Source organism: Corylus avellana, chromosome ca4, assembly GCF_901000735.1.
Source record: "Corylus avellana chromosome ca4, CavTom2PMs-1.0".
NCBI lineage: Eukaryota > Viridiplantae > Streptophyta > Magnoliopsida > Fagales > Betulaceae > Corylus > Corylus avellana.
The window spans coordinates 30,745,955-30,772,130 of record NC_081544.1 but is presented as its reverse complement, the minus strand read 5'-3'; the positions used below and the strand labels follow the sequence as shown (position 1 = coordinate 30,772,130).

Below are 26,176 nucleotides of genomic sequence, written 5' to 3'. Positions count from 1 at the left end.
ATAACTTATTAACTATACAATACAATATAATATATGTATTCATCATATTAATATGGTTTTGTACTATTTTTTTTTTTAAAGAAAGATATATTATATTTTAATCATAACAAATTAAAATTAAAATGCTGAATTATCAACTTTCATTAAATCATTATATTTTACTATACATATGTATATAAATCGATCGTCAGATCAAAGAACAAAACAAGTGATCCAAGAAAGAGACAGAAAAATTAAAAAAAAATTCTCTACTTTTTTCTCTATAAGAATCGATCCCAGATATATATTTATAATAATTACTGGACCAATTACTTATAATTATCAGTTTTGTCATTCCACGTGTCAGAACTAGACACAGTCTCTTGAAAATTCCATGAGACCTGCCTCATCATCTGTTTTCAAGCCCCTTTTAGGTTTCCCCATCATGGGCTTCCAATTTTTATTTTGGTTATACCATCGATCTCCTGTACCATAAATGCATTGTCTCCACTTTCCCACCCCCACTAACAACCCACACCCCCCACCTTTTTCTTTCTTCCTCCTCCAAATTCCTTCGTCTGTGATTGGTTCAAACAGGATAAGCTCATCATCTTCATCACCATCACCATCACCATCACCCTCTTCTTCTGCATCTTTTCTCTTCTCCTTAACAATTCAAATCAAATCAAATCCCTTCTTTGTTTTCCTATTAATATATTCTCCAAATCTTCTCCAGGCAATTGTTGTCGTGTCGTCTGTGTTTGTGCCTTCTGGGTCGTCTTATAATACTACTGGTGGGTTGGTGCATATCTCTCTTTCTTCCTGCTTACGTTAATTAATTAGGTTTTGTTTATAGTGCTAGCCCACTATTTTTACATGCCAAGTGTCAAGCTGCAGGGGTCTCCATGAGTAATCATAGCAGCCGTTGGTTGCTGATAGGATATTTCAAAATATATGGTCAGAAACCAGAATCATATGCTTCCTAGTACAAATCCCAAAAGCTACAGTTCATTGCAAAAACCCTGCGACCAGTAGACGTGCCATGGTGGATCAATCTCTTTCACATTTGAAAAAAAAAAAAAAAAAAAAAAAACTTAAGCTCTTTTCGGGTATTAATTAATCTGGTTTTCACCCTTTATTTGAAAAAGTATGAGCTTAAGAGGTGGATATGGGCAAATCATATTCATATATTATTTTGTATTTCCAAAGGAATGATTAAGAGGACTCTCCAAGCATAGAGAACCACAAGCGCTCTTAGCCAATTAGCTAATAATGACACCAAATGCATAAGCATAAACTCGACACCGGCCGGCATGATGTGAAAATTAATATACAATGCTTTTGGTTATCATCCTCAACTTTGAACATAACTAGAAATTAAAGTGGCGTACGTAAGCCCATCAACTTCAAATCTCTTGGTGTCTCCATTAGCATATATATCCTTTTGGGTTTATGATTTTCAAAAACACAGTTAAGCGTTTTGTAAAATTATAGCTTATTTTTTAAAATTGTGTGTTTTTAAAAATGCACTCAGCGTCCACAGTTTCAAAATACAATTTTTTTTTACGTTTTCAAATTATAATTTTTTAAAAACCCACGAGTTTCTCGTTTCAAATAATATGATATCGTAAGAATATTCTTGTTTACGACATTAGAAGTGCTTAATATATTTTAGGTGATTTCGTATACGGAAGTGACTTTGAAGATGACTCAAAGTACTTCCACCACTTCTACTTGCATCTTTTGTGGTTTTGTTACTATTGAAGCAATCAAGCAATGCAAAAGGTAAAAGAAAATGCTTTTTGAGTGGTAACATATGTAGAAAGGTAAAATCCTATTAGGTGAATTTGCTGATATAACTCGTTTTTTTTTTTCTTCCTCAATGAAATGTCATTTGGGAATTATTTTGTAGATGTATTGTGGATTGACAAAGTGGTCTGTGCAAGATCCAAAAAATAAGGCCCTGAATTTTAGACGCCTAACCCTCTTAGAAAAAATATCAAAGGAGTACAAAGTGGTAATTCAGAGGGCAAACGAAAGCCACTCAATAAAGCCAAAGCTTTTTTAAGGTCTTTAGTGGCAATGAGTGTCCCTTTGATTGCATCTAGGGGCACCTAGGCTGAAGGGTCGAAATGAAAATTGAGGGAGAGGCATCAGGCAAAAAGCTAAAATGAGGTATTTTTAATTTTAAAATGTTAATATAATAGATTTTTATATGAAACTTTAAAAAGTTGACTTAAAAACCAGGCCTTTAGCTTTTTGAAATATAAAATTACTAGCTAGTTAAATTCTCCCATGTTAAAGTTTTGTTGATATATTATTCTTAATAAATAATATGGTTAATCCATTTGATCTTTCTTGGAAGATGGTCAATAGTAATTATAATTTAATTAGTTGTGTACTAAAATCAACGGTATGATGATGATATGTGATCGGAACTCATAACAACGAACAACCAAAATCAATAGTGTATGATAGTAATTAAGTGTAATATATATATATATATATAGCCAAGAAGAAAAAAAATTAGAAGTGATGAAAAAAATATCAGAAAAAAAAGGAAAAAAAAAAAGCAAGCCATGCTGTAGTTTAGAATATTTTGAGATTTTAAACATACCTTTTTTTGGAGACCTTTTATAAATTAGGAGAGCCGGCCCTGTGGGGCCTATTGTCTTCCCTATTTCGAATGGGACAATTACCTATGGAACTTAGGATCACCACATATTATGTGGTTTGTCTTTAGTTCTACCAAAGCTTTTTTAACTTGTAGCTAGTCTTATGAGTTATGAATGTGTGGCCCATACACAACTTTGTAAAAGGGAGAGAGAGAGAGAGAGAGAGAGAGGAAGAGAAAAGCAATTGGATTGTCTTAATCATGTGAAAAACATGGTGAGTTAGAGAAAGTAATGCTAATACTCACACCAATATGCTGTCCTCATTCTGGTGATGTTTTTAGGTAGCAATCAATTGATAAACATGAGACATAATTTAAGAAAAAGTAGTCATTTGTTATTGTGAAAGGTTATTAATGAACATTATTGTCAGACTCACCACTATGTAAAACAGCAAAATACATCTGCAGCATAATTTTTCCAGGAGCTAATAGCAGAACCAGTAATTCTTCAGTGAAATCACCGCATGCATCTGAGCCATATGTGTAATTATGGTGAATGCCCTTTGTTGAACAAAGTACCCGCATGCATCTAAGCCATATGTGTAATTATGGTGAATGCCCTTTGTTGAACAAAGTACAGATGGCAGATGCATGTATCATGGGTGGAGCCAAGTACAGATGCATGTATGCAAGTACAGAATGTAACAGGCGATAGAATGGCAGTGGGGGTTTAAAGGTGAGGTAAAATATTTGTTCTTTGATTGTGGCTTTAGTAAAAGACTTTGGAGGGAAGTGATGAATAAATGCCTTCTGCCTGAACTACCCACTGGTTTGGAGGAAATGATAGGCAAAGGGATTATGGACTGGAGGAGTAAGAGCTTAAGAGCTAGGGTATGCAAGTCGGCTTGAGGTGCAATAGTTTATAACATTTGGAGACAAAAAAATGATGTCAAGCATGGTAATAAAATTAATTCAGAGGATGAAATGTTGCAGAAGATTGGTTGGGAGGTAAGAAACAGAGTTATTGGAAGGGGAAATTTAAGGAAAATGATGAGAATGTAGTAGCTATAGGTAGCAAGTGGGGAATCTCTCAGAATACTTTGTATTAATGGTTGATGGTGTCGGTTGGGTGAAGGGGTGTAAAGCAGTTTGCTAGAGTATATTTGAATGATCTTAAAGTTAGGCTAATCTAAAATTCATCAAAGATAATATAATTCTCATCAAATTCTAACTTTATGATCATTCAAATATACTATAACACAATTAATGTTTACATTTTGTTCATATTTCTTTGGTGAGTTTACAATACAAGAGACTCTATTAATAGAGCTTACACATGAAATATAATCTTAATCAAATCCTTAAAGTTAGGCTAATCTAATATTTATAAAAAAAATAATATAATCCTCATTCAAATATACTCTAACACACACATGATGTTGCCGGTAGAATTTGAGAGTTGTATAGGTTGATGCTCTGTTTAGAATCAGGGGCTGGAGTGTGTTGTATTCCTTGTTTGTTGTTACTAGAATTTCATTCATCAAAAAAACAAAAAAACATATTGGCAAGCCTTTAAGGTTTGGTGATTGTTCTGGTTCTGGTAAAAGTAGGAAGTGACTAGGATAGTGTCTTGTACTCAAGAATAATTACAAATTTACTTGTAATTGTCTGCTGTTTGCAATCCTCAAGAATACGGGCAAGCCCTATATATATTGCTGTCCATGATATTGGCTTTTAAAGTCCATGTTCAAATGGGCTTGCTAAATGGGGCACCTTAGAGAGGCACCGATCAAATCTTGATTGTATATAACTGAATGATAGCAACCTAAACAGAGTTGATTTGCCTATTTCTCTATCTCACACCAACCTAAACAAAGTTGATTTGCCTATTTCTCTATCTCACACCAACCTAAACAGAGTAAAAAACCACTACGAAATTGTAAATTTATACCATCTGCAGCAGACATGTAATTCTTAGCCAAAATTTTACCATCTCTTAAAAGAACTGGTTCCTGTGATCAGTAAGATTGATGCATGGCATCAATAATACTTCAAAAAAGGAAAAGTGTTGCATTAAAAATCAACTTGTAACCTAAGACCAAATCATGTGTTACAGTATTGGAAGTGCATGCTACCTTATTTAAGTGACTTGATCAAAAATAAATTTTCTAGCGAAAAGGCCTAAAAACAAGAATTTAAACGACAGCTTAATAAAGCTGTTTGACCAAAAAATGTTGGGGTACTAGCTAGTGAGAATCTGGCCTCTTTAATTATGCCCATTTTGCCATCAAGGACATGCCTCCAGCGCCTAGTAATACTGCAGAACATGCCCACATTTGGAGCTTCAAACTTCCTTGGAGCTTTGGTCCCATAAAGTCAGCTGCCAAGAGGTCCACCAATGCCATATAATTCAGAAGCCCCGCAGACGCAGCGTTTAGCACTCCCTCCACGATTAGAGCAGATGGACTGTTTTCGGTGTATACATTTGACAAAGCAATCCCAAGCGCGATCCCAAATGGAGTTGTGATCGAGAAGAAGAACACCAGAATTGCCTTCATCCTCGTTCCATATTCAGCCTGCCCATAGAATTTAAATTATAAAATAAAATAAAATAAAACCCATAATACCATTATGTCATTAAAAGTTAAAGAATTGAGAGAGGGATGTTCATTGTTCATTGTTCATGATCACCTGTAGTATGCATCCGCCTAGACCCATTCCTTCGAAGAGTTGATGGAAGCAGATGGCAACAACGAGCGGTCTGATTGTGCATGGATTGCCGGATGCCCCCATTGACAAACCAATCACTACAGAGTGCACTACAATCCCCAGTTCTAGTACCTGCACTAATTAATTAGTATTTCCAATCTAGCTATGAATCAAATTAAATGAAACAGAAAATTCAATCTGGGTACCTGAGCTACAACACGATAACGCAGCAACGCTGTGCCCTTTTCGGTGAGCACCTCCTCACTCATAACGTGACCGTGCCCAACAGTTCCCAACTCCACGGTCCCATTTTTCGCTTTCTCGCCAGCTGCAATAGCAGCTTTAGCATAACGTTTCTTGTAGTAGCTCAGTGCAACTGAATCCACCATAAGAGTCAACACAGCCGCTAGCATTGCCACGAAAGTCGAGAACGGGAACTTTCTCCAAGGCGTTTCTGGCAAGCACTCCGATCTCAAGTCGTCGAAAGAATCCGGCAACACGTGCATGTACCCGGTCGCGAGTATGACGCCAGAAGCGAATGCTTTAACCAGCACGAATAGATCCCGGTCGGGTTGAAGAGCCGGAATAGAACGCGAAAATAGTGGCAGGCAAACGCCGATCATGCTAGTGACTAGTATGGAAAATATGGCGATGATTTTTAGTTTTAGAGCCTCGGCCTTGTCGTGGCATCCTCCAACTGACTCTGATTGACATTGCGGCGGCGCTTTGGATTCCGATTCGGAAAAAGCCTGTACTGTGAAGGAGACGAGGAGGAGTAGAATGATAGGGAATGGTTGGAGCTTCATATGGGCGGCCATGGCTATGGTGAGTGTGTAACTGAGTACTGAACAGAACTCCTATATATATGAGTCATGGAGGGGGTGGCTTCACTGGCTTGTTGGGATTCTCTTTGCATGGTTTTAGGATTGTTCTACGCTGTGATACTAAATGTCTATATTGCCCTGAACGAGAGCGCAGCATATCTTCAGTTTGTTCGCATCCGCGTGGTCATTTTGTTCATAGATGAGGGTAATTTTATATCGTGGAATTGGAAGAGGAAGGCTTGCGCAGGGCGTGTGCCGGCTGGTGGCCCACACAGTTTGACTCCAGCTGCTTTTGGTAGCATCAGTCTGACGTGTCCTCAACAGGTGTGTTTTAGGTGACATGGCATTTTTGAACAACCCATCAGCGTCTGTGTTTTCTTATCCTTTCACCTTGGAAACCGTTCCCCGCCTTCCCACTCTCCTCCTCCGCCTCTCCACATTCGCTTAAACAAACGCAACCTTCCTTTCTCTCTCTCTTCATAGCCAGCGGCAAATGAACTCCTAAAAATAAAAAATGTCACTCGCTCGAGCCCCCTCTCTCCCATTCTCAGAACTCCACTTCCGCTCCAAACGGTCTTTACCGCGCGTACTGCCACCGCCAACTCTCACATTTCTCAGCCGAAATTTCCCTCGCTTCCACCTGCTCCGGCTCCCCAATCCCAAGGTCCTTCCGAGTCTCCTTGCCTCATTGCCACGCCGCCTCGCTTCGCAGTTGTTATACTAACAGTTTGTCTCTGGTTCTTAGGTTGTTGAGGCGGTGAGAGTGGACGGTCCGGTAGTTGAAATCGGGGAATTCGCGGGAACTGAGGATGGAGATTTGGTGTTCGAGACGTGCATTACGCGTACCCTGTCTCCGGCGTTGACGCTTGAGCAGGGGCTGCAGAGGATCACAGAGGCCGTTGAGAAGATGAAGATGGATCCTCCTTCTTCCGCCTGTGGAATCTTCAGGTTTCAGGTACATATCTGTTGCAGCATTTAAGATAGAGCAAAATAGCAATACACAATGATTGGTGAATTAGAGTGACATTGTATTAAGAACTTGAAATACGGCAAGTTGTACAAGTTTCTGTCTTCTACGGATAATGCAATATGACTGTGAATCTGCAGGTGCCTGTGCCTCCCAGTCCAAAAGCTTTGAACTGGTTTTGCTGTCAACCGGCGGAGTCGTCAGTGTATCCTCTCTTTTTCCTTTCTAAGAATACGGACAATCCAACGTATAAATCACTCTACTTGAATGAAAGCTCTGGAGTTTTTGGAATTGGTGCCGCAATTTACTTCACGAATTGTTCTTCTTTTACTTCAGGAGAGCTTAGTTCGACCAAAAGGTTGATTTCGTTTTCTCTCATTTGTGGCTCTTCTAAAATTAACGGGGGCATGCTAGCATTTAGATCAAATGTTTCTCTATGCATTTTAAACCTTCATTTAGAATGACCTGTGACTCATTAGAACTTCTTCGTTTCATTGGTTACTGATAGGTGATTGTGTTATTTGCATTTAAAATAGATGCAATAACAGTTTTGCATAAGCATTTTTTTTTTTTTTTTTTTTTGGATTAACAGCTATTTCATATCTAAAAGTCTGTGCAACAGCAAACACCCCAAATTAAGCTACTACTTGCCGTTAGTTACTGGTTACTTCATTGCACTAACAGTACTAAAGTACTTGAAAGTAATTCCTTTTATTAGCTGTTACCGTCCCAGCAAAGCTCCCACCCCACATTGCATATGTTGGTCAAAATCTGGATTTCATTTTGTTATTCAGAAGTTAGTTGTCTTGGTATTAATTAGATTAGAGTGGTGAAGTTGAATATAATGAGCGGTTCTAATATATGGCCATGAGCTTAAACCTTATGGGTGTACTCACTGTACTGTCTACATAATGTGATTCATTTATGAATTATGATGGAGTGATGCTCCATTATCCAAAATTAATATAAGTATTACAATATGTTCTGCCATTCTTCGTTGTCTTTTTCCTTTTTTTTTTTTTTTTTTGTTTTGTTTTGTTTCCTTCCTATGAATTAAGATGAATTTTGGCTTTCTTCCGATCAACTAAAGAATGTATGTATAGTTTCTCTGCAGGTATCTGTCAATTGATTCAACCTCTATAATGGCTTATGGTTTTATGGATATTAATTTCAACATGGAGTCATCTTGCATGGTACATGAGGCTGGTTCTTCTTACTTTTTCATTCCTCAGGTAAAATTTGTATTTGTTTGCATATGTATTAATAGAACTATGTGGTGCCTGCCTTTTTTCTTCCCCTTGTTTTCATGCTTATTATCATCCTCTAAGATTAGAAGATAATGCGGTAGCACCAATGTGTAAGCTTTAAAAATATTAACATTATGATTTTAGCAGATTGAATTACATGAGTATGAAGGTGTTTCTACTTTAGCAGCAACACTGGCTTGGAGTGATTCTTCCCTTTGTTCATTTGAAGAAGCTGTTTGCTCTTATGAGTTATCTCTCAAACAGGTATTCTAGGTTCTTATTTCCCTTAATGCTCTTGTTCCATAATTCCCTGCTTTTCATATTTGGTTGATTTGTTATATTTTGCTATTGGTTTGGGGACTTTCAGTCTGAGTGCAATATTTACCTAAAGCCGAGTTTTTAGGTAAAAAGTAAAGAACCGTGTCGAAGTCCTTTGACATTGGCTTTTCAGTGATTTCCTGACCTGCTTGGAGGCCACCTTGATGTCTAGGCTGTACGTACTGCATTTTTTTTCCCATACCATTCATTGCTAATATTCGCATTTAGCAATTTTGGATGAGATTGCTATTTTATAATTATTTTGTAATACTTATAATTTTTTTTTTCTAACTATTAGTCTGGAACTTCTTCTCTCACTTGATTCCTCACACAGTATTTTATGTTTAAGCGCTTTTCATATTTGCATAAAAATCCTATCCTAATTTTAAGCTAGAAGAAGATTGCAATTTTTTTTTTTTGGAGGGGGGAATCTAGTTGAAGAATTTTATTCCAAGAAGTGGTCCTAAAAAATTGTATTTTACTACTTTCTCATATAACATCTCTACTTTGATTTTTCCTGTTCAGGCCAGCTGTTATTCTTGGCCTGCTACTGAGAAATGGCACTCCAAAGACATGAGATATACTCTTGGAAAGCTCAATGTGGTGGAGGATGAAACTCTTTCGATGGTATGGATTTTAATTTTTTTTAGATAAATTCTACTATTCAGTGATTCATTTTTGGGTGAAATGCCAACGTTGGTCTGCTGGCGACAAATATATATTACTTTTTCTCCAAGCCTCTGGTTTTTTGGTATTCATAGTTTCTTGTATTCTAGGTTACGTACCAAATGTATCCAATATTTAGAACAATTTTTGTAATATGTAAATTTAGACTTGTCTGTATGCTTTGATGCTGGTGAATCTCCTCTCTTTTGTTGACAACCATGGACAAATCATTCAATCATCACTTAACTCTTTGGCTACTGTGTGGTTGCTTTGTTTGTACTATTGCTAAGTTAACCTTTGAACTATAAATATGAAAAATATGGAATACTTTTCAGTTTTCTGAAAGTTCTTTGCTTTGAGTTTTTTTTTTTTTTTTTTTTAATTTTTAAAAAAGAATTGAATTAGCTGGAGTTCAGTAAAGGATGTCCAGTTGAGTTGATTAAGTCAGTGTTTTATCAGTGAGCAAGATGATTTTGTAGGTTTACATTAACCTTCTTTCGCAAGGAGGGAGAGAAGTGACATCTGACGTCATGGAACTGGTATCCTCTTTTTCCTGGTAAATTTTGTCCTTTATATTTTTTTACTCTCAATTTATCAAAGTGAGGTTGGGCTCATAATTATTGCATCATTGTGACACTGGTATTATATTGCAGAAAGAGGCTCCATCTTCTTGCCAATTCTGCATCAAGCTTTCACCAACCACTGCTGTTGCCAGTAACATGGTATGGTAATATTTTGTCAGTAAACACAGAAAAGCATATCTTTCTAAGCATCTTGGTTGTCCACCAACAGTGAAAAGTGGATGCATAAGCGGCCATGGTCAAATGCCATATACTTGGAGTGAGAAGAAAACTAAAGAATTATGTGGCATTTTCTCAAGTTTGCTTGTGCATATGCAAGATGAATTAAGTACAACAGTTTGTGTTTTTATGTAACTAAGATATTTGGATTTATGTAACCCCAAGGGGTTGGCCCAAGTGGTGGAGACCTTGGTCTTAAGGTTTGCTCCTTTCAAGGTCCAAGGTTTAACACCTCATGGGTGCAAACAATCTCTTGGGGCTACACCCTCTAGTGAAAGTCGGCGATTTAACCAGTTCCGTGTAGGGAAACTTCCGAGGGTGTTGTGCATGGGACTGGGGTTTACTCTGCAGAGGTGGGTCTGAAGGGCCCTGCCTTGGAGAGGTTTTCCAACATAAAAAAGAAAAAAAAAAAAAAAGAAAAAAAAAAAGAAGAAAGATATTTGGATTTATGTCATTTTGCCAGTAGTCTTCAAACTTGTGCAGCATAATGTGTATTGGAGTACCAGACATGAGTAATCACTAAATTTTGCAAAAAACTTAGATGGGACCTTTGAGCTTCTGTTGTTTGTTGGGGAGTAATTTGTTATTATTATTATTATTATTTACAGTGATGGTGATGATGTAAGGCCCATTGTGAGGTTAAAATTTTCACCCATTTATGAACATGCAAGAGACAGGCTTATATGCATGATCAGGGACATATTAATACGCCAACTGATGCTGATATTAGAAACATTTTGATTACCAAACACAATAAGAAGAAGAACAAAGAAAGAAAAGGAGGCACATAAGAGCAATCCCTTGACCTAAGTTTCCATATAGATGAGGTATGGAGTAGGAATAAGACCACGAATATTTAATTCATCAAGCTAATGTGGGTATATCGTTCTTGCCTCTGTTCTGATTTTTTTTTTGAGGATGGTGTAAAAACATGCCGGTCACAAATATTATAAGCTTAGTTTATCAAAATCACTCACTGCAACAACTAAGCTAGCTGACTTTCAGGTTGGAGTCCTTGCTGAGTTGCTAAATGATCGAGCTTGGATATCCCCTACTAAGCTGGGTTATGAAAACAGTTCATCCCTGTCTTATGAATTGTGGAAGTATTATCAATTGAAAGATTAATGAAGAGGATTAAGAAGAAGAAAAAAGTAATTTTAAGAGCAGATTTGCATGGTGCGGTTTAGTAATTTTGGTGGTTTTTTAGTCTTGTCTAGGGACAGAGTAGCAGACTTGAGAAGCTTTTTCTAAAGCTCGTGAAAAGTTTGGTTTCAGTTCAGTGTGGTCTGACACAAGGCCTAGTTTCTGGAACCAGCTTGATTAACTAACTTAACTCTAGCGAAACTTTGTCAAAGTCAACAGAAACATGGGTGTAGCTCCAGCTTGAACCATCATCTTCAACCAATACAAGCATGAATTGATTGGTTTCCTACTCTTTTTAGCCTGTGTATGCACCTACTATCACATTGTATAGCAAATAATGTTAGCTGTCAAGAAATGAAATTTTCACAAGGGTAAGTAGACATGGTCTGTGGATGTTGAGATAAGACTTGAAAACATAATAGTGGTAAGCAATAGAACATTAATCAAGACCATTGGATCATAGTCATAATAATGGTAAGCAGTAACATACATGGTCTCAATTAATGTTCTATTGCTTACCACTATTGGATCATAGTCATAATAATGGTAAGCAGTGACATACACTGAGATTGTCAAAGATGGTCAAAGAAAAGCAATTACTTTTTGTGATTTATTTAGCCTTTTGCAACTCCAGAAAAGAAAAAGAAAAAGAAAATAATGAATAGCAGTGTGCAAGAGAATATGGGAGTTGAAGTTCTAATTTTGGGGAGGACTGCCAAAAATGAGTAGAGGATTTTGTAAGAAGTGATATCAACCTCCTAGAGGTGAAGATAATTGCTTTTGTGGGGCTGAACTGGTTATCAAGAATGATTAGTTGACTTCAATTAGTTCGATAAGATCCTGTGGATAGTTAGTTCTAGTAGTTAGTAAAGACAAGTCTCCTGAATGAACATTATTCACTTATTAATTCAAATTGACAGAATTTTATGCAATTATTCTTTTTTATATTTTTATTTTTAAATGGCATCAGTTGGACCTGAAATATGGAAATGTGAAATTCCTTTCATTATCATAACCAACCCTTGCAGCAGGGAGGGTTGGAGAGTTTAATATTGTCTATAAAAATATTCTCCTTTAAGAAGGTTGCTTTTTCACCTTATTAATTCTATATTACACAATTGGTCTAGTAGTGTATGTCTTTGGTGATTGTTATCAAGCTTTTTATGTTAATTATATTGAGGTTGTAGCGTAACAATTGTAGAAGGAACAAACTTGGTGTGAAGATTGTTCATGTTCTATGTCTCTTTCTACTATCAGTTGGATCATACCAGTCAAATGTGTTACTCTACACAAGATTGTGCCAACATCAACACTGTTTGGGCATCCCTTATAATTGAAGAATGCTCTCGACTTGGTCTAACGGTGAGATTAATTATTATAAATCTGTTTTCTTTCTCCCAAAGTGGCCTTGCCTTGAAAGGGTTCCTCGTCATCAAATAAATAAATAAATATGTTCTCTTTCTATTAATGTACATGCCTCTTATTTATTCTTCATTGTAGTATTTTTGTGTAGCTCCGGGATCGAGATCATCCCCCCTTGCTGTTGCTGCTTCCACTCATCCCCTAATAACATGCATTGTATGTTATGATGAGCGCTCACTTGCATTCCATGCTGTTGGTTATGCAAGAGGATCTCAGAACCCAGCAGTAGTCATAACATCATCAGGCACTGCAGTTTCAAATCTTCTTCCTGCTGTGAGTTTTATTGAATATTTATGATATGGACTCCATCTATTAGCTGCAAATGAAAATTTATCGACTATGACATAAATTAGAATTTACTATTTTGATTTTGGTGGAATGTTTTCTTGTTCTTTTTTCTCCTTCTAGATAGGCATTTATCTTGTATACTTTCTGTGTACCTGGGTTGTACTTTGCATTTTTAATGATATTTCAATTACTTATCAAAAAAACTATTTTGATTTTGGGGGGTTTAATCTTGTGAATCCGCTATAGTGGTACAGAACTTCAACCACAAAGTATTAGTCTGCAAAATCTTTTTACTTATGGCCCGCTTTGATCATCAGTCACAGTCCCTGTTTTTCTTATTCTACCATTATTCTACTTTAGTTTTCATTCTTCATTTATGTTTTTCTTGAAACTTGGATTTTACACATACGTATGAAGCTTAGTTTTGTCTATTTACAATAATACATTAGTGAGAATGTACAGGTTGTGGAGGCTAGTCAAGATTTTGTACCGCTTTTGTTGCTCACTGCAGATCGTCCTGCAGAGTTGCAGGATGTTGGAGCAAATCAAGCAATTAATCAGGTATGAAACAATCAAGTCAGTCCATTATTGCGTTTTCCAGTTTTCTTTTATTGCAACACATTATACCCTTCATGAAACTAACTGTTTTAAATAGATATATGGTTGTGGGTGTGTGTTGACATATCATTTATACAAGAAAGACAGAATGATTATATATTTCATCGTGTTGATAATCTGGGCTGCTGATGCTGGATTTTGGGTTGTTTCACCATGAATGTACAGTCTTTGATATTATATCTTGTATAAACTTTATCTTTCTGCACAGCTTCATTTGTCTTAGAAGTCTTAACTTAATGAAGCGATTTGAAAATCTGATTTTCTATCAGGGTATACCTGCATGGATCATGGATTAATTGCTGCAATGAGACTATGTCCAAGTATTTTTTTTTAGCATACTCATGAATCATTTTTTTGAATTTGTATATTAGGTGAACCATTTTGGTTCTTTTGTGAGGTTTTTCTTCGGTCTTCCTGCAGCCACTGATCAGATTCCTGCACGGGTGTTACTTACCACCCTTGACTCTGCTGTACATTGGGCAACCTCTTCACCTCGTGGCCCTGTTCATATCAACTGCCCTTTTAGGGAGCCACTAGAAAATAGTCCAAGCAAGTGGGTGCCAAGCTGCTTGAAGGGATTAGACTTTTGGATGTCAAACGCAGAACCATTTACTAAATATATTCAAGTACAGCATTCTCATACACGTACTGATACTCATGGACAAATGACACAGGTTCTAAATGTTATTCAGAAGGCTAAGAATGGGCTTCTACTTATTGGTGCAGTCCATACAGAGGATGACATATGGACTGCTTTTCTATTGGCTAAACACCTGCAGTGGCCTACTGTACCTGACATCTTGTCAGGGTTACGATTGAGAAAGCTTGTGGCTTTTCCTGAACTTGAAGAGAATTTTATGTTTATTGATCATCTTGATCATGCTCTGCTTTCAGATTCTGTTAGGGTCTGGTTGCAGGCTGATGTGATTATTCAGGTATAATTTCACCTTTTTCTTTTGGCTAATTTTTATTACCTTCAGTGTTAGTTCTTGCTAACTCCTGTAGACATCTGACTCATCTTGATTGAAGCTATTGAGAATAAAAACTTGATTGAGGCCCTATGTTGTGCACAGGAAGGTTATGCTATCTATGCCAATTTATAGTTTGTCATAAGTTTTTCATCTTGTTGATTGCCTTACTTTGAACTGCATACAGATTGGGAGTAGGATAACAAGCAAGCGTATTTCTCAGATGCTTGAGAAGTGCTTTCCATGCTCATATATCATGGTTGACAAGCATCCATGTCGTCACGATCCTTCACACATTGTAACTCATAGGATTCAAAGTGGCATTGTTGAATTTGCCGATTGTTTACTTAAAGCTAGCTCTCCAAAAAAGAATAGGAAGTGGAGCTCCTTTCTACAATTACTGAATATGGTGGTAATTGATCCCAAGCAACGAGGCTCTAAATACTATTTGCTGCTCTGTATTTATGTTGTTTTTTCTTCCAGTTTAGCATGTTTCTGTGGCAAAATCCTTGTCATAGAGATGGATATTTTTGGTGCTCCAAGTTGGCTGGTGCCAACTTAAGCCCTACTAAACAGCTGGAATTAGCTGTGAACGAGTATGATGTGCTATACTTATGTTTGGGCCTTTTGTTGTATTCTCTAAAGTTTGCTATTGGCTAATCTTCTGTATGCAGAGTGTATTATTGCTTCCTTGGTTGTTTGAGATTGATTGCATGCTCTTGAATTCAATTTAGGACGTCACCAGTGTTCCTGATTCATTTAAGGACATAATTTTGGGCTTTAGAATTGTTGCTTTTTTCCTGAAGGGAGAATTTTATAGTAGCTCACTTGCTTTGCTGTTTTCTCTTCTATGTAGAAAGAGTACTAAACAGTAGCTCTTGTCCTTGTTTTTTAAGGTTTCACCCATTATACAGGTGGTGTTGCAATGAACTTAATGTTTTTGCTTAGTGTAATATGCATGGCTTATTGTACTTGCAGGTGGTTAAAATTGTTTCCTTGATTATTGATTGATGCTCATGTTGTAACTACATACTGCTTTTTGATATTTTTTTTCACATTTATTTGTTTCTTTTGAGTTTACTTGCACTTTATTTTAGGTTGCATGGGAGATATCGTTCCAAATTAACACCAAATACTCATTGACTGAACCTGAAGCTGCGCAAGTAATTTCAGAAACACTATCATACAAGTCTGCTCTTTTTGCTGGGAATAGCATGGCAATACGCGATTTGGATATGTATGGACTTAATTGGTCAGAAGGTATTCATAGTATTGCAGCTACAATGTTGAACTCAGAACTACCATATCGCTGGATACGGGTGGCTGGGAATAGGGGAGCTAGTGGTATTGATGGGTTGCTCAGCACAGCTGTTGGCTATGCCGTGGGTTGCAACAGACGTGTAAGTTCTCAATATTTGTTTTGTTTTTTTTTTTTTTTTTTTCTTTCTAAATTGAACTATTTTATGAGTTAATAGTCCTGGGTACTGCTGCTATTCTTCAGTTAGAGGAATTTTCTGATGCTGCGTACAAGCTGTTGATGGGATTTTTGACAGAGATTTTCATGCTGTCATTTATATTTCTTTTTGTTGGTATCAAGTTTCTTAAAACTTTTATTTTTCCCCCCTTGAAGCCAGGTAGAAGTTTGTGTAGTCTATGCCAATTGTGAATGGTGTTTTTATTTTTTGGAGGGGTTGTTACATTTAAATTGCCTTTCTTTTGTAAAGCAGTAGCTATTTTCCAATGTTTGTCATTATTTGCTTTCTCTTCTCGTATGAGCCATCCATAAGCTACAGTTAAACATATGATTGCTCTTTTTGTTTTTTATTATCCTTTTGAGTATTGCCATCGACATTCTCTTACCCAAGTTCAATCAATGTATGGAAATTTGTTTTTTGTTTTGTTTTTTATTTTTATTTTTAAGTATAATGAGAAATTGATTTATTGATAGCTAGATCATTCACAACCTCCAAGTTCCATGTCTGTATGATTCAACCACTCACTCCATTGTGATGTAGTTAGAGATTTGTGGGTTCGGTGTTCAGTCGTTTCAGGGTAGAGTGGGTCATGCTTGAACGGTGGTGTTGTTAGCTAGTTGGAGGGTGGTGTGGACACCGGATATAGGCCACTGATTACATGTGTATTTGAACCCCAACATTGAAGGACGGCCCAGCCTTATTACTTTGTGGCTAGGTGATTGAGAACTGGATATTTTTATTTTTGGCACTTTTGATTATGTCACATTTTATTGTTCAGTTATTTTATTTTTTCAGACTTTGGGGGTGTTATATGTTAATTTAGTTGGGTCATATGTTATTAAACCTAATTTTGTATTGTTGTTAGCTGTTTTTGATGAATAAAATAAAAAAATGAAAGACTGTTTGTCTTCTTCCTCCTATTTTTTCTTCTCTCTTTCCCTCTTCTTCTTCTTCTTCTTCTTCTTCTTCTTCTTCCTCCTCTTTCCCGTTCTCTTCTCTCTTCTTATTGCTTCTTGTTCTCTGTTGATTGTCCAGCATCAAGGGGCCAATTTGGTAGCCACCGTTGTATAGACGTATGGAGGATGATTCCTCTTTGTTTGATGTGGTGCATTTGGAGATACTGCAATACTAGAAATTTTGAAGATTGTGAGAGAACGGTGGTAGAGTTAAAAGCTATGGTGTTTTCAACAATTCTCATCTTTCCAATTTTCTAAAATTTCTAGATTTGTGTTCTTTCCTCATCTCCTTAATTGTATGCCCCTTTCATGTACTTTTTGTGTACTTGGATTTCGCCCCCCTTTGCACCTTTTATTAAGATTGAATTTACTTATAAAAAAATGATTCAACAACTCGGCACAATTAGACCTTTATCCCAACTTTTTGGGTGTGCTACATGAATCATTTTTCTTTGTTAAGATCAATTACTCTATTACATCTTTAATTAGCATGTCCTTCATCCGTAATTCCACCCACAGCATTGTGGCCTCTTTTTAGCCCATTTTCACTCCAACTTTGGTAATGTCACTCTTCTCATATCTGTGCATTTCTAGGCATTTGTTGTTGTAGCAAAACCACTTGAGGTGACTCTCCCTCATTGTATCCTTAATTGGTGCCACTCCAACCTTGAAAACTAATACCTTCATTTCTATTTCTGTCAGTCTTTATTTTGGCACTTATCCATCAGAACAAAAACTATTTCTAAATGAACAGAGAGGGGGAGAGAAAGCAGACAGACCAAATGACCTATTATGAAAGAGATAGAAAAACAATCGAGTCTTGTGCCATGATTCATCTGATTATGTTTTTGTTTCTACTGAGATCAACAAGAAATATAATTAATTATTCTGTTGCAGTGATACAGTCTTAAAGACCTTATTCTGTCCATGGAATTTGATTGGATTGTTGATATTATTACAAGGAGATGATTTTTGGTACATTTGACTTTAACTGGAACTGTTTCGGTCAGTATGTCCTGATAATTTTATTATCATAGTGTAATTTTACCAGTATTGCAATAAATTGCAGAAGAGTAATTCAAGTTTGTTTTAATGTTGTTTAGTAAGATTCCGTAAGTCACCTAATTTGGTTGACAGTTGGTGGTGTAATCACTGATCATGAAAGGACTTCTCATGACCTCATTATCATGAGTTTCAGATGTTTAGTAACCCATCATATATGTATCCTGATTCTATGTTCGTTTTCATGTTGTAAATATAAGATGATAGGAAGTTGCCCAACGTAGAATTGCTTTGTAAAGAAACAAGTTTCTACAGGGGCTATTTCCTCTGCTGGTGATAAAATTAATGAGGAACTTTCTCCTTTCATTTTTGCAATAGCTACCTGCCATCAGTATAAGTTGATCTTGTTCCTTTTTTTTTTTCTTTCCCTTTTCTTCTATATTTCTTATAATTCCAATTTAGACATTATTTTGATTCATGTTTCTATACTTATATTCAGGTACTTTGTGTGATGGGAGATGTTTCTTTCCTCCATGATACAAATGGCTTGGCAATTTTGAATCAAAGGTGGGAAATTTCTCTTTTAATTTTGCGGGCTTGTGTCATATTATGTTAATGCATTCCATTTTCATTTTCATTTTCTTTTTTTCTTTTTGCTTCTCTAATTTCTTAGTATCCTGTTTCATACATGTTACATGATATTGGTAATTACATTCCCTTACCAAACCAGCTGCTTGATTTATATTTTCTAAACATTTTTTTATTGTAACTGATTTACAATTAATGTTTCATCTGTTCTTTTGATACCAAAACTTGTTTCTCTAATATTTAAAATTTTTTGACATGCTTGAAGGAAATCACGGAAACCAATGACAGTAGTCGTAATAAACAATCATGGTGGTGCGATCTTCAGCCTCCTTCCTATTGCAGAGAAAACTGAACCAAGTATCCTGAAGCAATACTTTTACACCTCTCATAGTGTTTCGATCCGCAGGCTGTGTGCAGCACATGGGTATAAACCTAGACAGATAGTTACCATATTTAATTTGTTCTATCTTTTTTGACTGATTAGAGCATTCACATCCGACTCAGCAAAATTTTAGCTAAATTTAGCCAAAATATCACTTTTTTCTATTTTAACCATCAACTTTTTTAAAGTACTTACATCCGGCTCAGCATTTTAGCTATTCACTTTCATTATTCCATTTAAATATTCTTTCTTCAACAATCATATTTTTTAAATTGTCATTTCCTAACAGTCATATTTTTTAAAATTTGTCTTTTCTTAATGATCATATTTTTTTTAAAAAAAAAATTATTTTCCTAATGGTCATATTTTTTAAAATTTTGTATTTTTTCTAATCGTCATATTTAAGAAGAAAAAAATGAAGCATTTAATACCAATTTTCTTATTAACCATCATATTGTTCTAAAATAAAGCATTCAATAGCAAGTTCTTAACAATAAAGGTTCTTAAATAATGCTGGAAGAGAGAGGGAGAAGAAGAAGGCTGGTTTTTCATTTTATAGAAGAGAGATGATAAAATAGTTTTTATTAGAGAAAAGATAAAAGAAGGAATTTTTTATTAATATATGATATACATTGTTGAGCTACAGTGCTCAGCAAACTTGTTTAGCACTGTAACTGCTCAACAATTTGATAACCCCTTTGTTGAGCCGGATGGGATGCGTTTTTTGGTACTTGGCTCAACAAAATAGCATTTTTGCTATTTTGTTGAGCCGGATGTGAATGCTCTTACATCTATGACATACTTCTGTCTCCAATTGCTGCACCATTTTTTTCTTTATATGTTCTTTAATGTGGTAGTTACTATTACAATTTTAAATATGAGATAATTAACTAACTCTAGTGCCTTAATTGAAACCCCATAATCATCTAGTAATTTGTAAAATTTGTTGCATTCAATTGTATATGACCTGGGGCTCAATATATCCATTGTGCTAAAGTGATATTGAAAGGTGCCAAAAGAGGGGGTTCTACCCAACTACAAAATTGTTAATTAGAAGTGGTGAAAGTTGCAAGAATTCAACGAAACTCTAAAATCAGTAATAGGTCTTTGAAGATTTAGCATAAGCTGTCTCCCTCCTAGACAATTACCGACTAATCTTGAGGGTCAGAAAAATGAATTTTCTCCTTAAGGCAACATCTTTATTCATTACATATTGTGAAAATGACTACAACGACATTTTTATAGCTGTTTTTTTCTTTGTCTAAGAATTATTTGTGAATGAGAGAACCACAGAAAACATCTTTAATTGTGAAAAGAGCTTAATTTTGCAACTTGGTATGCTTATAACATATGAATCAGCTGTATTTGTGAATCAATTCGTGCTGTAATTACTTTAGAAGCTCTGAATGTGCAGTGTCAAGCATTTACTAGTGCAGACAAAGGTGGAGCTTCAAGATGCTTTATTGATATCTCTATATGATGAGATGGATTGTGTAATTGAAGTTGAGAGCTCCATTGATGCCAATGCCACCTTCCACAGGTTGTTAGGTTCCAATGCTCTGCTTCGATTAATCTGTGTCTTAGCCCCTAGTCTTGTCAATGTCTGCTGACATACTGTGCCTTGCATCTCAGAATTTTGGGACAATTCACAAGCCAAGCAGCAAATGATGCTTTAAGCATCCTCTTGAGACTTTCTGATCAAGATTCTGTTTGCAAGATCCATGGAATGGATTACTCACTGTTTAGGTGGGTATTTCAATTACATAATGAAACGTAATCTCCTTTCAAATTTGAGGAATTTGGTGTAAATCTTCAAAATTTTCTTTGCGACAGAATCCCACTACGTGCACCGCCTACTATGACTACAGTTGATCAACACCGTAGCAAGTTTTATAGAGAAGGTTATATTTTGTCTTTATATCTTGAAGATGGGAGTGTCGGGCTTGGTGAGGTTAGCTCTAGAAGATGTTTGCTCTCTTCATCCACTATATTCACTTTGAATTAAGATATAACCCTTCATGGAACAAGCGGGCATAATGTCACATGTTTGCATGTTTTTCATATTCTTCTTCTCTTCTCTCTCTTTAATTTTGAATTTGCTCTTCTCTTTTATCTTTAATATCATTGCCCCCCCCCCCCCCCAGTCATCCCTCAAGATCTCAAAAATTATTTGATCATGCATTGCTGTTATTAAACAGGTGGCACCTTTTGAAATCCACAGAGAAAACCTGCTTGATGTTGAACAGCAACTCAGGTTTATTCTTCATGTTATAAAAGGAGCCACGATTAGTTGCTTCCTTCCTCTACTAAGGGGCTCATTTTCTTCTTGGATATGGAACAACTTGGGAGTCCCGGTAAGTCCTATCCTTATTCTGCAAGTATAATATCAATATTGCCAGTGAATAAAATTCTTAAAAAGAACAAAAATAAAAAGTTTTCAATAGTTATGTTTTCTTTTGTTGTTAGTTATATATTTTCGTCACTCATTTTTAATGAAGTAATTTTATGCAATAATTGATTTCATGGTTATGCAGCCATCTTCAATCTTTCCTAGCGTCAGATGTGGCTTGGAAATGGCCATTCTTAATGTCATAGCAGCCAGACAAAGTTCCAGTTTATTAAACATACTACAGCCCCAGATTGATGAGGGAAATAAATCTGAAAGGTCATCAAAAGTTAAGATTTGTGGCCTTATTGATTCCAATGGAACTCCTTCAGAAGTAGCTTATGCTGCTACGACTCTTGTTGAAGAAGGATTTACTGCAATAAAGCTAAAAGTAAGTCAAACATGCTGGTAAATTAGGCTTCTTAATGTTTGTTTGACATGCCGCTGTTGTTGATGCAGCTGATGTTTTTAAAGGCTTGGTTGTATTGGTAATGTTAGTTAGTTTAACAACTATTCCCAGTACAGGTGGCACGTCGGGGGAACCTCATAGACGATGCCGCTGTAATACAAGAAGTAAGAAAGAGGGTTGGACGCCAGATAGATCTCCGGGCAGATGCAAATTGTAGCTGGACCTTTGAAGAAGCTATACAATTTAGCTCTTTAGTAAAGGATTGTGACCTGCAGTACATTGAGGTATACTCTTTATCCATGACTATTACTATTCTACCTGTTGTGTTTCCTAAGGAATGGATAATATTTGGTATCCTTGACTAGATCTAATTGTACATAGATCTCCTTTGGTAGTCATCTGGTGTTTCTCGTCAAGTAATTGTTTAGCTTACTATTGTCCTTTATACCAGGAACCTGTTCAGGATGACAATGATATCATTAAGTTCTGTGAAGAAAGTGGCTTGCCTGTAGCTCTGGATGAAACGATTGGCAATATTCAGGAAAATACTCTTGAAAAAGTTGCGAAGTATGCTCACCCAGGAATAGTTGCTGTTGTAAGTGGCAGTGAATTTTCATTATTATAAGCTTGTGTTGGAGTTGGTTTCATGCTTTTCACTGGTGATAAGTTACACTGCAATATACCTGTTTATTTAATTTATAGATGACGAGATTGACAACAAGATTGACATACCTACCTTGCTATTAAGGATTAATGGTAACTGTACTCAACTAGGACTATCTTTGGGGGTCATTTATTAGTGAGGTCTTTTTAGATTGGCCTAGCTCTTACACGTTCGCTGCCAGCAATGCAAGACATTGCCTGCAAGTACTATTGTGTGCCAATACTTAACTGTTAATTTGTTTCTGAAGAAAGTTGTTCTAGGAACAAAACCATAACCAAAGCAAGGGGGGAGGGCTGGGGGAACCTTATATATTAGAGGAAGTGCAGAAAAAAACTCTCAATTACCAAAAGATCATCTTTAAATATTATGTTAGTGTTATCCTGATTTAGATTTGTTATACTGGTCGTTTCAGGTTATCAAACCAAGTGTCATTGGTGGATTTGAAAATGCAGCATTGCTTGCACGCTGGGCACAACACCAGGGAAAGATGGCTGTTGTCAGTGCTGCTTTTGAAAGTGGCCTAGGTTTGTCAGCATACATTCAATTTTCTTGCTATCTTGAGCTGCAGAATGCAGACATATGCAAAGCTATGAAAAGTGAACTGGTCCCATCTATAGCCCATGGCCTAGGAACATACCGTTGGCTTGAAGAAGATGTTACAACTGATCCTCTCAGGATTGGTCGTGATCCATATAGTGGTTTCGTAGAAGCTTCTGTTGCTGATGCTAATCGAGTTCTGCAGAAATTTCAAATTAACGACAACGTTATTTGTAGAAAGTTTACTGGGGAGCAAGTTAGTATATACGAACTGAATATAGATACGAAGGATTACTTTTGTTTCTTCAAAGTTCGTGAGGTTGGACAAAGAACCAGTGTAAGTAGAAGAATTTTACATCATTCCTGTACTTATCCCTTTTCTCTTTTCGTCTTTCGACAACTTAATGTACCTAGATGCTCTCTCATTCTTTGGGATCATAATCACTACAGTTACTGGAAACAGCAAGACATGGAACCATAATTTTGTAATCAGTTTCTTCTGCCAAGAAAAGTTGATTGGTTTATTAATGCATAGTTAATAGTGGTTTGTTAGCAAAATTGTATCAACAGCAGGAATAGGTTTACCAAAACTTGGCCTCTTTTAGTTGACTTCGAAAACCTCAAATGAAATGCACTCTATGAACATGAGGGATGAACTACTGATAACAAAGTTGCCTGGCATCTTCAGTTTTGAGGTGTGGAGGTCAAATTATTGTTTTACTGTGTGTATATGTTATTTATTTTGCGTGGTAGTTGGACAATTTCCATGACAATAATTTTACTTATTAATGACTCTTTGCATTTTCTGCAGTCATTGCTTGTTGAGACTGATGTATATACCCATAGTTGTGTTCCTTTATTGCATGCTCACTCCACCATGATTTAGCTGTTGCAGGATAATATAGTTTTATTTCTTCATGGATTTCTTGGGACTGGTGAAGACTGGATTTCTATTATGAAAGCCATCTCAGGATCAGCTAGATGTATTTCAATTGATCTTCCTTGTCATGGGGGATCAAAGATACAAAACCATGGTGCTAAGGATACCGCGCCACCAAGTTTTTCCATTGAGGTAGTTGCAGACATAATATATAAAATGATTAATCAAATTACTCCTGGGAAAGTTATTTGTGTGGGATACTCGATGGGAGCAAGAATTGCACTACACATGGCCCTGAGATTTAGTGATAAGGTACAACGGTGATGTTTGAGATTTTGATCATCATTTTGAGCTTCACATTTATTCTCATGTGGTTAATAGAAATGAATATTTATCATGAAGATCAAAGGAGCTGTTATAATAGCTGGAAGCCCTGGTTTAAAAGATAAAGTAGCAAGAAAAGTTCGTAGGGCTAAAGATGATTCCAGAGCACGTTCCCTTGTTGCTCATGGCTTACAACTCTTTGTGGACTCCTGGTATGCTGGAGATCTGTGGAAGAGGTGATTTCTTGGTTTTTCTCTTTCAGATTGTCTAGCTTCTGTGATTCCCTTCATTAGACTCATGATTCCTGGCCTATTAATTGTCTAATAAATTCTGCATTTGAACAGCTTAAGAGGCCATCCCCACTTCAATCAAATAGTCACCAGCCGCTTGCAGCATGATGATGTGTGGAATCTTGCAAAAGCTCTGTCTGACTCGAGCGTTGGGAGGCAGCTGTAAGCTTATCTTGAGTTCTAAAATTTTCCTCATCTAAAGTATCAGCTTCTTAAGTTTTTTTTTTTTTTTCCCCATCATTAAAACGATGGGAGCACAAAGGATCTTTAAATGTCTTCAGCACCTTCGATATTTGCATATCTTGCCAGAATTTTATGGAAATGGAAAACCAGTTTCTGAAATTTTAAAATTGGGAGGATTCAAAAAAGCATAATTTCAAGTCGAGTTTTTTGCTGGGCCATCTATGCAATGCAATACTTAACATTATTAAGTGCTTGTAGGGGTGTTAAAGGATGTTGGTAATTGGCTCGTTCCTTTACTCTAGGCACCTTTCCCATTGCATGTTATGGTACGTTTAGCTGAGCCTTTTGACTGAGATATGGCCATCTGAAGATAGGGGACCCAGTACAACTAAACAAGCTAATGCTGCTGCCTTCATCGTTTGTCTATGCTCTATAGAACATACATTCTCTATGTAATTTTAGGAGTTTCATACACTACTTTCAAAAACAAGTTTTATTTTGAAGTTTTATTTTCTTTTTTCTCTGCATTATAGGCCATTGTGGGAAGACTTGAAGCATTGCAGAACGCCCCTTATGCTCATTTATGGGGAGAAGGATACAAAGTTCAAGACAATTGCTCAAGAAATGTTTTATGAAGCTTGCCATGGCTTCAAGAGTGCAGATGACTTATGGAATGAGAATAAGATACATGAGATGGTTGAGATTCCCAACTGTGGCCATGCTGCTCATCTGGAGAACCCTCTCCCTATAATCAGTGCATTGAGACAATTTTTGACGAAGCTGGAAACGAGTTCATTTTCAATCTAAAGAAATCCTATAGAGAGCTGTAACCTTTTAATAGTAAGATGCAAAATGTCAGCTGATGATAATCCAACAGTATCAGCCATGGGACGTTACTATGACAGGCACTAATATTGAGAATTTTCTTCAGGAAAAATTTCCTTTTGCAGTGTACACCCACTAGGAGTTAATTCCGCATGGGAGGCCTTTACACTCGCCAGTTGCCGCTTCTAATCAAGTATCGTAGTACTCCTGAGAAGAGGCCCTTGAAAACCATGCGAATATTCAAGTGGTATAGAAAATTAGATTACTCCGCTGATAAATTCTCATACCAATCTGATGGAGTCTGTGGCGGGTATATCTAATTTGCTATTTTGAGATTTTTCACGAAAGAGTGCTGCTAGGAGTGTAACATCTTTTACCACAAATCTTCTTACAAACTGAGGTGGTAGTTCATAAATTGTGGAATGATTAAACTAAAAATGACTTGTGAATTTAATTAGTTAGTAGTGACTTGTCAACAATACACTCAAGAACCTTCCCTCACGCTTTCATAGATTCTAGAGAGAGAAAAGCTTTTGAACAATATTTGCACCGACTTGAGGCTCTATTTAGAGTTTTAAGTTGGTGTTACAGTGCTTAGCCAACCTAGGTCTGGTTTTGTTCAACTAGGGCTTTTTGATCTGGCTCAAGCCCACATGTCAGTCGATCAGGGTTGTGACTAGGTCAACTGAGTCATCATGGCTCGCATTCAATG

At 36.4% G+C, this 26,176-nt stretch overlaps 2 protein-coding genes across 3 annotated transcripts; one reads left to right on the top strand and one right to left on the bottom strand.

Annotated features, from left to right (window-relative positions):
- Positions 1-4,863: 4,863 nt before the first annotated feature.
- On the bottom strand, positions 4,864-6,120 carry LOC132177447 (fe(2+) transport protein 1-like). The gene is made up of 3 exons (XM_059589776.1): positions 5,509-6,120; positions 5,285-5,434; positions 4,864-5,169 (listed from the first exon to the last, which is right to left on the bottom strand). The coding sequence occupies exons 1-3, from the start codon at positions 6,118-6,120 to the stop codon at positions 4,864-4,866; spliced, it is 1,068 nt and encodes a 355-aa protein (XP_059445759.1).
- Positions 6,121-6,536: 416 nt separating this feature from the next.
- On the top strand, positions 6,537-25,934 carry LOC132177446 (protein PHYLLO, chloroplastic). 2 transcript variants are annotated; one of them, XM_059589774.1, is made up of 28 exons: positions 6,537-6,790; positions 6,872-7,081; positions 7,234-7,451; positions 8,208-8,325; positions 8,488-8,604; positions 9,184-9,285; positions 9,804-9,863; positions 9,978-10,046; positions 12,525-12,629; positions 12,768-12,962; positions 13,440-13,538; positions 13,967-14,530; positions 14,751-14,975; positions 15,661-15,963; positions 18,496-18,563; positions 18,850-19,008; positions 20,381-20,506; positions 20,599-20,712; positions 20,800-20,917; positions 21,165-21,320; positions 21,501-21,743; positions 21,878-22,045; positions 22,213-22,356; positions 22,838-23,299; positions 23,858-24,154; positions 24,245-24,402; positions 24,511-24,618; positions 25,173-25,934. In XM_059589774.1, exons 1-28 carry the CDS (start codon positions 6,641-6,643, stop codon positions 25,444-25,446), a joined length of 5,130 nt encoding a protein of 1,709 aa, XP_059445757.1. In that variant the 5' UTR covers positions 6,537-6,640; the 3' UTR covers positions 25,447-25,934. The 2 variants fall into 2 exon arrangements, with proteins under 2 accessions (XP_059445757.1, XP_059445758.1); XM_059589775.1 differs by lacking the exons at positions 6,537-6,790; positions 6,872-7,081; positions 7,234-7,451; positions 8,208-8,325; positions 8,488-8,604 and adding an exon at positions 8,764-8,833 and having other exon boundaries at positions 25,173-25,931.
- The last annotated feature ends 242 nt before the right edge of the window (positions 25,935-26,176 follow it).

What these genes read in the sequence shown, in the direction of transcription:
- LOC132177446 (XM_059589774.1), top strand. Translation starts at nt 6,641, where the DNA reads ATGTCACTCGCTCGAGCCCCCTCTCTCCCATTCTCAGAACTCCACTTC. An exon ending in GCTCTCGACTTGGTCTAACG is followed by an intron (nt 12,630 to 12,767) that starts GTGAGATTAATT and finishes TCTTCATTGTAG; the next exon opens with TATTTTTGTGTAGCTCCGGG. An exon ending in TTACTGCAATAAAGCTAAAA is followed by an intron (nt 21,744 to 21,877) that starts GTAAGTCAAACA and finishes TTCCCAGTACAG; the next exon opens with GTGGCACGTCGGGGGAACCT.
- LOC132177447 (XM_059589776.1), bottom strand. Translation starts at nt 6,120, where the DNA reads ATGGCCGCCCATATGAAGCTCCAACCATTCCCTATCATTCTACTCCTC. An exon ending in GTTATCGTGTTGTAGCTCAG is followed by an intron (nt 5,435 to 5,508) that starts GTACCCAGATTG and finishes TAATTAGTGCAG; the next exon opens with GTACTAGAACTGGGGATTGT. An exon ending in TAGGCGGATGCATACTACAG is followed by an intron (nt 5,170 to 5,284) that starts GTGATCATGAAC and finishes TTCTATGGGCAG; the next exon opens with GCTGAATATGGAACGAGGAT.